We start from the raw sequence: 12,303 nt of genomic DNA on the forward strand, positions 1-12,303 counted from the left end.
GCATTTTTGCAAGAGGTAGGGTGGGAAGAGGTGTAATCCAGGTTGCTATGGGAGTCGGTGGGTTTGTAAAAATGTCAGTGTCAAGTCGGTCGTCACTAATGGAGATGGAGAGGTCCAGGAAGGGGAGCGAGGTGTCAGAGATAGTCCAGGTAAATTTAAGGTCAGGGTGGAATGTGTTGGTGATCGATAATGGTGCAGATGTAATTTTACTACGAGATGATGACATGGGAATCGAGCGACATATCCGTTTTTCTAAGAAACTGACTTCATGACCACCGAAATATTTAGTTGTGAAGGAGACAGAGTCTTGTGTTGATTTATATGTTTGTTTGTGAAATATGCATTCCCAGCAATGCGGGAGAAGTTCTCATCCATTTGGGCCAAAACCTTTTTTTGGAAAGCAGAAATTTGAAGTTGCTTCAACGAAGCTTAGTCTTTCAGCCATACAACTTTAAAAAATCACTCGTGCACCTGGAAAAATCAGTGTTACAGTGGACACTTTATCAAGAGCAAGTACAAAGGAAATGGAATGCAAATGGACTTTTGTAAAAAATATGGTTACCATAAAATTCATTTGATGTAACTCTCCATAGTCCTATCCGACTATAGGCTGTTGTCAATTAGAGACCGACAGCTGGTGATGGCTTGACCTAAGGGTCACCATGCCTCGGGTGATGGGAAAGGTTGAGAAATAGTCCTTCGTGGTAATCTCCGACGGATTGGGAATTGAACCCATGCTGGAAAATGAAACTTTGTCTCAAAATATAAATTTTTCCTCTTTTGGGAAGGTCTGGTGAAAGATCTAAGATTTTTATGTAACGTTTATGGGTTTGGGTTTTAAATTAGTTTGGCTATTTTTGTAATGGTCTTTTAATGGGGTCAGCCTTTCTGAAACCATTACCTGAAACCCTGTATGTGTCAGAGAGAGCAGCAAGGACTCCTGACATTTATGGTAAGAGAACAAATACATTTAATCTATTAGCTTCAACAGAATTTAGGTTGAGCAACTTGTTTTAAATTTAATTCAAAAAATTGGTGGTTCAGTTGGAAGCAGATGATTGAAGTTGAATAATCTGCCCTAAAAGATGAGATTCTTTATAACAGTTATGGGAATAAGTTGCCTCTGTGTAAGATTGTAGTTTGTGAAACATCCTGATGAGGAGTGTTGGGTTAGAACTCTGCAGATTATTGAAAGCCTGAGCAAATCTTATGCTATCACATGTTTGAGAGTTCCAGGGAAAAAAACTTTGCAGCCTACAGGACAGGAATGAAATGCATTTAGGTCAAATCTACAGATTGTACAGGAAAGAAAAATTTCTGTGGATTTTAAGTAACTGTCCAGCGATGATATTGTGGTATAGATACGATTTTGTCTTGCCATGTTTAGACAACTTTTAAACTTTAGCTTGGCTTCAGTTGATCTTAATTTTATTTTTCTTGGTCTTCAACCTTCTGTTTTATTGTTGAAAACAAATTTGTAGTCGTGTTCACGTTTCAGTGAAAGATTGCCTTATTAAATGACAAGCAAGTAGATATCTGGATTAGTGGTGCTGGAAGAGCACAGCAGTTCAGGCAGCATCCGAGGAGCAGTAAAATCGATGTTTTGGGCAAAGGCCCTTCATTCTGATGTGGTCTCCTCTACACTGGGGAGACTGGACGCCTCCTAGCAAAGCGCTTTAGGGAACATCTCCGGGACACCCGCACCAATCAACCAGATCGCCCTGTGGCACAACATTTAAATCCCCCTCCCACTCTGCCGAGGACATGGGGGTCCTGGGCCTCCTTCACTGCAGCTCCCTCACCACCAGACGCCTGGAGGAAGAACACCTCATCTTCCGCCTCGGAACACTTCAACCCCAGGGCATCAATGTGGACTTCAACAGCTTCCTCATTTCCCCTTCCCCCACCTCACCCTAGTTCCAAATTTCTAGCTCAACACTGTCCCCATGACTTGTCCTACCTGCCTATCTTCTTTTCCACCTATCCACTCCACCCTCCCCCGCACCTGACCCATCACCTTCATCCCCTCCCCCACTCACCTATTGTACTCTATACTACTTTCTCCCCACCCCCACCCTCCTCTCGATTATCTCTCCACGCTTCAGGTTCTCTGTCTTTATTCCTGATGAAGGGCTTTTGCCCGAAACGTCGATTTTACTGCTCCTCAGATGTTGCCTGAACTGCTGTGCCCTTCCAGCACCACTAATCCAGAATCTGGTTTCCAGCATCTGCAGTCATTGTTTTTAACCAAGCAAGTAGATATGACCTACCAAGCCAGATTTCATTCTGAGATCTGACTTGTCCAGTAGTAATTTCAGCTGGGATCATAACAAGCAGGTGGAATTGGGTGACTAAGAAAACCTAATTGTGTTCTAATATTTGCTTAAAATGAGGCAGGCAATTAAACATCAATTAACAGCAATTGTTTAAAATAAATCAGTGTTATCTGCAAGTTTGAAATTTCTACTTTGAAAGTCTATCTAAGGAAGTTTGATTAGGTTTTTGACTAAGTAGTTTCGCAAAAAGAATGTTTCTGTTTGTTAAATTTAGAGAACATGTAGTAAGGCGGTAGAAAGCACTGGGGGAGATTAAAGTGTAATTTTGATTGAACTAAGATAAGTTTTGATTTATAAACCAGGAATATTTCTGATTCATTACTGGAGTTAACCTGAAGATTCTGAAGCAGTTCTGCAAAACAAGTACTTTGCAAAATTGTATTTGTTTGACTTAATTCCTCCTTTTGTTTAGTCTTCATTTCCGTTTGTAACTTTGCTGTTAATGTTTGTAAGTTGCTTTTCAAATCCTGTTCAACAGGAAGCATTGTTTGAATTGACAGTTACCTTCAGGCTTGAATTTAATGTCACCATATCTGATTTCTTTTGAGCAGGCAAAAACGAAAGGCTTTCACACAAGAATGGACATTGGCGTTAAATATGCAGATAAACAGGAAAGGCACTTCAAGGAGGAAAAACTGAAAGCTGGACAAAGTGTAATTGGACTTCAGGTAGCCATTGATTATTTGCATTTGCAAGGTATTTCTCTCTTCCAGTGGGGCAGAGCTCATTGGAAAAGGTGAGATCAAGCAAGTGGGGAGTCCAGTGACTGTTAGAAATAAACATGCAATTGTACACCTGTAACCTCCCAGTGCATAGTTAGCATGTTTACAGAGATGGCATTTTGTGTATTGCTGTCAATTTTTTTTTAAATTGTTGCTAACTTGTACTTGTTATTATATGCCAATTTAAATGCACTGGTATAGTTTTGAGTTTTAACCGTGGTAATGTTTTTTTAAAAATTCTCCTAATTCTGCTTCTGAGTGAGTTCAAATACTCATACCACATATAAGGAAGTGACTGTATCACCTAATAAAGGAGTTAGGGAGAATGAAAATGTAGCCCACAAGAAAATCTCGAGGGGTCCTTGATGAATAAAAAATATTTTAACCCCTGGTGCGCTCAAAACTAGCCACTGTAGCTGCATTGCTCTGCTCAAGTGTTTGATCTCCCGTAATTACACCGGCACCAATCCCCACCTCTTCCTCCGCTACACTGATGACTGCATTGGCGCCACCTCGTGCTCCCGCGAGGTGGTTGAGCAATTCATCAACTTCACCAACACATTCCACCCTGACCTTAAATTTACCTGGACCATCTCTGACACCTCCCTCCCCTTCCTGGACCTCTCCATCTCCATTAATGACGACCGACTTGACACTGACATTTTTTACAAACCCACCGACTCCCACAGCTACCTGGATTACACCTCTTCCCACCCTACCTCTTGCAAAAATGCCATCCCGTATTCCCAATTCCTCTGCCTGCGCCGTATCTGCTCCCAGGAGGACCAGTTCCACCACAGAACACACCAGATGGCCTCCTTCTTTAGAGACCGCAATTTCCCTTCCCACGTGGTTAAAGATGCCCTCCAACGCATCTCGTCCACATCCTGCACCTCCGCCCTCAGACCCCACCCCTCCAACCGTAACAAGGACAGAACGCCCCTGGTGCTCACCTCCCACCCTACCAACCTTCGCATAAACTAAATCATCCGCCGACATTTCTGCCACGTCCAAACAGACCCACCACCAGGAATATATTTCCCTCCCCACCCCTTTCCGTCTTCCGCAAAGACCGTTCCCTCCGTGACTACCTGGTCAGGTCCACGCCCCCCTTCAACTCACCCTCCCATCCTGGGACTTTCCCCTGCCACCGCAGGAACTGTAAAACCTGCGCCCACCCCACCTCCTTCACCTCTATCCAAGGCCTTAAAGGAGCCTTCCACACCCATCAAAGTTTTACTTACACATCCACTAGTATGCTTTATTGTATCCGTTGCTTCCGATGCGGTCTCCTCTACATTGGGGAAACTGAGCGCCTCCTAGCAGAGCGCTTGAGGGAACATCTCCGGGACACCCGCACCAATCAACCACACCGCCCCTTGGCCCAACATTTCAACTCCCCCTCCCACTCTGCCGAGGACATGGAGGTTCTGGGCCTCCTTCACCGCTGCTCCCTCACCACCAGACGCCTGGAGGAAGAACACCTCATCTTCCACCTCAGAACACTTCAACCCCAGGGTATCAATGTGGACTTCAACAGTTTCCTCATTTCCCCTTCCCCACCTCACCCTAGTTCCAAACTTCCAGCTCAGCACTATCCCTATGACTTGTCCGGACTTGTCCTACCTGCCTATCTCCTTTTCCACCTATCTACTCCACCCTCTCCTCTCTGACCTATCACCTTCATCCCCTCCCCCACTCACCCATTGTACTCTCTGCTACTTTCTTCCCACCCCCACCCTCCTCTAGCTTATCTCTCCACGCTTCAGGCTCACTGCCTTTATTCCTGATGAAGGGCTTTGCCCGAAACGTCTATTTCGAAGCTCCTCAGATGTTGCCTGAACTGCTGTGCTCTTCCAGCACCACTAATCCAGAATCAAGTGATAACAGTTACAAAACCCTATACAATCCTTGCATGTTTGTAGTAACAAACAAAGAACAGTCCCTTCAGCCATCCAAGCCTGCATCGCCCCATTTTGCCCTTCTGTACTAAACCTGTCTTCACTTACATGATCTGTACCCCTCTATTCCCTTCCTCTTCATGTATTCGTCCAGGTGTTTCTTAAATGCTGCTATTGTGAGCTTCCAACACCACCTCTGGCAACACATTTCAGGCACTTACCACCCTTCGTGTGAACAATTTACCTCGCACATCTTTTGTTAACATCTCCTGTCCCTCGCTCCTTGAACCTGTGTCTGTTAATAATTGACTCTTCCACCCTGGGGAGAGAGCCTCATACTTTCCACTCTATCCATGCTATTCACAATCTTGTAAACTTTTACTAGGTCGCCCCTCAACTTCCGTTCCAGTGAAAACAAATCCAGTCTATCCAACCTTTCTTCATAGCTAAAATCTTCTATTCCAGGCAACATCCTGTTAAACCTTTTCTGTACCCTATCCAAAGCATCCAAATTCTTCTGGTAGTGTGGTGACCAGAACTTTATGCAATATTCCAAGTGTAGCCTAACTGAAGTTCTATAAAGCAGCATCATAACTTGTCTATCCTTCTACTCAATGCCTCTTCCAATGAAGGCAAGAATGCCATAGGTCTTTTTTATTACCTTATCTACCTGCACTGCCACCTTCAGTGGCACACCTCTGCATATCAACACTTCTAAGGGTTCTGCCATTCAGTATAAACTTTTCAACTTGTACTTGTCCTTCCAAAATGCATCACCTCACATTTGTCTACATTAAACTCCCATCTGCAATTTTACTGCTCATGCCTCCAATTGATCTATATCCTGCTGTATCCTGTGACCATTCTCTTCACTATCTGCAACTCCACCAATCTTTGTATCGTCTGGAAACTTACTAATTAGACTAGCTACATTTTCCTCAAAATCATTTATATAGATCACGAACAGCAGAGGTCCCAGCACTGGTCCCCATGGGACACCACCTATCAGAGCCCTCCATTCCGAAAAGTATCCTTCCACCCTATCCTCTTATCTCCTGTGATTAAGCCAGTTCTGTAAGCATCTTGCCAGCTCATCACTGATACCATGTGACTTCACCTTTTGTACCAGTCTGCCATGAGGGACCTTGTCAAAGGTTTTACAGAAGTCCATGTAGATAACATCAACCGCTTTTCCCTCATTAATTGTCGTCACCTCAAAAAAACTCGTTCAGGTTAGTGAGGCACAACCACCCCCACACACAGCCATGCTGTCTATCGCTAAAGTCCATTTCCTTCTGAATGTGTGTAGATCTTCTCCCTGAGAATCTTTTCTTATAATTTCCCTACCACCAACATGAGACTCTCAGGCCTGTAACTTCCAGGATTAGCCTGCTACCCTCCTTAAACAATGGGATAACACTGGCTATCCTCCAGTCTTCTGGGACCTCACCTGTGGGCAAAGAGGATACAAAGATGTCTGTCAATGCTCCAGCAATTTGGTCTCTTGCCTCCCTCCATATTCTCAGATTCTGTCGGGACCCAGGGACCTATCTACCATAATACTTTCTAAGACGCATAAACCTTTTCCTTTTTAATACAAATTTTGCTTTGAAACTTGACACTCCATTCACTGAGATCATCTTCAACCAACTCCTCTTTAGTGAATATTGATGCACAGTACTCCATTAGTAATGGGCGTAACCTAACTGATCAAACTTTGAGGCCTTATTTCTGATGTAAAAAGGCCTGAGAGAAGGAAGGCTGTTAAATATCTGTTCTACTGTCATCACTCTTCCTCCACCTCCATCACCATCACTACCAAACCATTCTTTTAAGTCTGAACGTAGGCACGTAGGGGGAAAATGTTTGGAAAGCACTGATGTCAGATCTGTTTCCTCAGTTTTGATCTATATGGTGATTATTCCTACCTTGCCACCCCCTTCTGTGTCACCATTTTGCCTGGAGGTTCCAAGGTGATGGCCTGGTCACCTGACAGATGCATTGCTATCCATTGCCACCATTCTTGCAGGTGACAATGGCTGCTGCCATGGACTTTATTTTATGGATGCCCATTGGTGTCCACTTGATTCTGAGAGGCTACTTTCACTCTCATCTGTTACTCTGCCCTGAGGAAATTCAGTGAGTTCCCCCTACTGGTTTTCTGACCAATGGATCAGGCTCAGCAAAATTCCAGACATGGTCCTTTGGAATCCTGCTATCAGATTAATGTCTGAATTTAACTGAGATGTAGATGACATTCTTGTATTAAGGCATGTGTTCTCAGTTTTTTTTGTAGTATTAAACAAACTTACTTGTTTTCAGATGGGAACCAACAAGTGTGCTAGCCAAGCAGGTATGACTGCCTATGGGACTAGAAGACACCTTTATGATCCGAAGACTCATACCGAAAAACCTTACGATCAAACAACCATAAGCCTCCAGATGGGAACAAACAAAGGTGCCAGTCAGGTAAGTTACCCAGTGTGTTTCAGTTTTATGACACGCTGCAGTTAAAACCAACTGCAACCCACTTTTGAATAATATGGTGCATACACCTTTCTTTGTTACAACCTTTCCGTATACCTGCTCGGTAACTGCTTTTTACTTTCACACAAAGGTGTCTCTTTATCCTAGCATCTCCTCTCCCGCTCTTTGCAATAAGAACCACTGAAGGATGATGCTGTTGATATTAGATGTTTGGTAGGAATCTTTATTGACAAAACTAGATTTGTGAATTAAAACAAACTGCTGGAGAAACTCAGCAGGTCTGGCAGCATCTGTGAAACAGTCAACATTTTGGTTCCAGTGACCCTTCATCAGAACTGAATGTTTGCAAATAATGCAGGAAGTATAAAAGCTGCTGAGCTGTGGATCCTGATGGCTCCAGAGACTTCTCCACTCCATACTCAAATGAGCAAGTAGGAAATTGCTGGTGCTACATTCTCTGCTCTACTTGCTGACTGTTGATTTCAGTCTAATTTTAAACTGTTCAGGTCATTGGAGTGCAACACATCTGGACCTTATGAACAGTTGGTAACTTCCTTACCCAACCTGCACCCTCTTTTCCCCCCCCACAAGGAGGGCTGCGCACATTACTCCTCTTTGTACACTGTGATAATTACTGCTAAACTGCTGAATGGTGAAATCCTTCAGTGAAATTGGAACTTTGCTGTCAAGCAGGGAAAGGTGAAGAATGATGATTTTGTTAATCAGTATTTAATTTTTGTGAGATTTGCATATGTTTATATTCCATTCTGCAGCTTTATTATGTAGGAGATGTCAGTCTCATTTTTAAAGTCTAATCCTGTCTAAAATGATGCTTGTATGGTCCCCAACTAACATCCAGACCTCAAAAAGAAACTGATCGATCTAGTCATGATTTGGAGACGCTGGTGTTGGACTGGGGTGTACAAAGTTAAAAGTCACATAATACCAGGTTATTTGCTATAAATTGTGTGTTTTATAATTGCGTCCTCCACAACCACCTGATGAAGGAGCGGCGCTCCAAAAACTAGTGCTTCCAATTAAACCTGTTGGACTATAACCTGGTGTTGTGTGATTTTTAACTCTGATCAATCTATGTTGTGATCAGGGTTGTGATTTTATGTGCCTGCAAAACACATGAAACTAAAATTCCAACTTACCTTTGTCAGTTTAACTGAGATGTCTTGAAATGTAAGTTATGCTTTATAGTTGATGTACTATAGAACTAGAGAAAAATTATGATACAGAAAGAGATTGTTCAGGCTGTATGTGTCTCATCTAAATAAACTTATTCTAATCCCATTTAAGAGCACTTGGTCAATAGCTTTGCAGGTTACAATGCTTCGAGTGTGGATCCAGGCTTTTGTTAAAAATGAGTTGCAGGTTTTCACATCAATCACTAAACCAGAAGTGAACTTTAGAAACCCGCCACCTTCTCTGTACAAGAGTTATCCTTGTTCTCTCCAATCCTTCAACCAATTCTCTTAAACCTGTGCCTCCGAGTAATTGATCTGTCCTTTCCACTAGAGGAAATGGGACTCACCTGTCTGCTGTATCCAAGCCCTTTATTATTTTGTGCACCTCACTTAAGTCACTCCTTAGCCTCCTCTGTTCTTAGAAAAACAACCCAGCCTATCCAATCTTTCTTCACAGTTGCAGGTTTTAACCCCTAACAACACTCTTGTGAATCTTCCCTGTTCTGTACTGTAAGCAGTTACATACGTCCTGAGTATGGTGACCAAAACTGCACACAACTCCAGTTGTGGCCTAACCATAGTGTTATTTAGTTCCAGCATTGTCTCCCTGCTTTATATTCAATACCTCACTCAATGAAGGAAATCATCCCATAATTCTTCTTTTATCACCTATCTACTACCTTAAGGGATCTGTGGGCATGGACTGCAAGGGCTCATTTCCCCACTCCCCCTTACTGATCTGAACACCGTCCCACTTCTGCTTTATTTGCTTTCCCAAATGCATGACCTTGTACTTCTCCAGATTAAATTCCATTGTCACTTTTTCACCCATGAAACCAAACTATTGATATTCTACAGTCAACAACTACCCACTTCTTTATCAATTTTGTCATATGCAAATTTCCAAATAATGCTTATTTAAGTCTAAATGATAAATTAATAAGCAAAAATGTAAGGGACCTAATACTGACCCCTGTGGAACACCACTGGAAATCGATTTCCATTTACAAAACACCTGTTGGCCATAACCTTAATTACTTACTATCACATAGCCAATTTTGCATCCAACTCGCATGTTCCCCTGCCACATGAGTTTTAATTTTCCCGAGCAGTCTCCAATTTGAGATGGCGTTAAAATTTTTATGTTTCAGGGAATGATGTGAATTGGGCATTTTAGAGTCATAGTCATAGAGATGTACAGCACGGAAACAGACCCTTCGGACCAATTCTTTGTAAGGCAATTTTCTTTGCAAGTAAGTGTAGATTTTACTGTATTCAGCTGAAGTGGAGTATTTACTGTATATGAGTGCTGAAGGGTCTTTGCGTGCCTGAAAACATTGACCAAACCACGAAGGATTGGAAACCGTCTCCAGGCGGTTGATACTACTGCTTATAATGATGGCAGTTAACTGGAACCCATTTCTCTCATTTAGATTTCACCCTCCCACCTCACCTCCTTTGCCCGCAAAGAGAAGCGCTGCTACGCTTGGAAAATGCGCTGTTAGTAATGTGCTCAGTTTCTGTTTGGATTTCTTCCACTCTTTCATCCCAAGGTTTATTATAGCTTCTTGGACAGCAAGAAATTTGAATCCTTTGAAGTTTATATATTTGTAATAGACTCCAATGACAGTCATGATGATGCTATATTCAAAGCCTAATGTGCGATTACTCATGTTTTGAGAGCTCCATTCCAAACATTTAAACTTCGAAATGATTGTGTGCGAGTATGTTAAGTAATCTTTGCACAATGTTTTATTGAACTATTTGTGAAAAGCAGTGATTGATGGCAGAATGCTTTTGCACCTAAGTCTGGGAATTTGGGAAAATTTAGATGTTGTATTTCTAGCTTTGGCAATCATGGATTTTTCTGCCAGTATGTTCATGTTGCAGTTCATAGTTGTGGCTACCACTTATTTCACAACTGTATTGATGCCATGTTTGTATGCATAATTCCAATATCTTCTACTGTTTCTAGGCTGGTATGACAGCCCCAGGTACCAGAAGACACATCTATGACCAAAAGGTGTCAACAGAGAAATGTGATACTTCGACAATATCGCTGCAGATGGGCACTAATAAAGGGGCCTCTCAAACAGGCATGACTGTATATGGCCTTGGACGGCAGGTGTACGACTCCAAATATTGTGCCACACCAACTGAGCCTATAATCCACAATGGAAGCCAGGGAACAAATGGTTCAGAATACAGTGATGGAGATTACCAAGGTGAATACCCTGATGACTATCCCCTAGAGTATCAGGATGAGTACCAAGGAGATTACCGTGGTGACTATTCCGATCACGGTGTTGATTATTAAAAAGCAGTATTATGACCCATTATGCCTTTTGTGAACTAGCTAGACAGCTTTGGTTTTGCTACACAGTCTTCCATGAATTTAAAGGTCCAAAAGATTGGATTGCTGCCTTTTTCTCCGCACAGCTAATCCATAAAAGCAGTATTTGCTGTCTTGCTTTTCTATCCCTTTTACTTGCCACTTGCTGGTGACAGTAATTACCACTTCTAACTACTGGAGACAATTCTATTTCACTTGGACTTAAAAGAAAAAAACTAAAATCAGCATTTAGAAATACCAGGCACCTTCCTACAATTTAAAAAATTGTTGCTTTGACTTTAATTGCTGTCATCTTGCATAGTATGTTTGATTTGGGTTTTGGGAGGAAACACAGTCCATATTTGCTACACCAAGTTGCTATCAGCTATGATGTAGTTTCAAATATTAAGAGCTGAAACCATTTTAAAACTGCATTTACAGCCAGCTGTTTGTCATATCCTTTAGTCTTAAGTTTTGCTCTAACTTCTCATAACTGTTTTTGTATGGGACCAATTCCATTTCAAATGCACAACCTAAAATAAAAACTATGAAGAATGTCTTGTTTGTGGATAATGGTTCTTCTAAGGTTAGAAATGAAACTGCACATGACAGCTGCAAATAAGAAAAGGGCCTGATCAAAATTTAAGTACTGGGATACAAATCTTAAAATCTGATCCTGCCTTAAACCTTTACGTCCTGAATTTTTAAGACAAAAATCTAGTTATGCAATATGTAGGGTAATAAGTTTAAGTTTAAAACAATACACCTCAATGTAATGCATTGTTTAGTACATTGGGATGTTGTCTGTGTGGAGGCAAAAATATGTATTTGAAAATTGAAATCATTCTTCTCATTATGTTTAACCAAATAAAGTGACCGGAATAATTTGCAAAGTTACCTGATTGAACAGCTTTCTGTACTAAAAAGGGACTTTATGAAATGCAGTGCTTTTTTCCCATTTTTGCTCTAGATTAAATGTATTTTACTTATGTGCCATATTTTATCCATGTAGGAATCTCTCCTCATTTTTGTATTTATTGCCATTTTCTTTGGCATAAATGTCTTTGTGTATGGTTCATTTTTGTGAATAAAATTTACTATAGAGACAACATGTCTGCTTAGTAATAATTGTCTATCCTTTTTGGCTTATTTTTCTTTTTGCTTGTGGCTCTGGAACACTTCCATATTGAAGAACTGTATAGTGCAACTTGTTTATTTAAATTTGATTAATTCCTAAGCGAATAATCTACTTCAGTATGAATTGCAATTTATTTTATGTGTAACTGAGCCAAATGATATGTTCTTATTATAAAGAAGTGTTAACTGACCTTC

At 41.5% G+C, this 12,303-nt stretch overlaps 1 protein-coding gene across 1 annotated transcript in view; it reads left to right on the forward strand.

Annotated features, from left to right (window-relative positions):
* Positions 1-12,082, forward strand: part of cnn3a (calponin 3, acidic a) — a 108,592-nt gene extending 96,510 nt beyond the window's left edge. The window contains exons 5-7 of the mRNA XM_072574609.1: positions 2,888-3,004; positions 7,282-7,428; positions 10,615-12,082. Of these exons, the coding sequence (XP_072430710.1) occupies positions 2,888-3,004; positions 7,282-7,428; positions 10,615-10,956 (606 nt within the window). The 3' untranslated portion in view covers positions 10,957-12,082. The remainder of the gene's footprint in view (positions 1-2,887; positions 3,005-7,281; positions 7,429-10,614) is intronic.
* Positions 12,083-12,303: the final 221 nt, after the last annotated feature.

The sequence above is a fragment of the Chiloscyllium punctatum genome, chromosome 7 (assembly GCF_047496795.1).
Source record: "Chiloscyllium punctatum isolate Juve2018m chromosome 7, sChiPun1.3, whole genome shotgun sequence".
In the NCBI taxonomy this organism is placed as follows: Eukaryota; Metazoa; Chordata; class Chondrichthyes; order Orectolobiformes; family Hemiscylliidae; genus Chiloscyllium; species Chiloscyllium punctatum.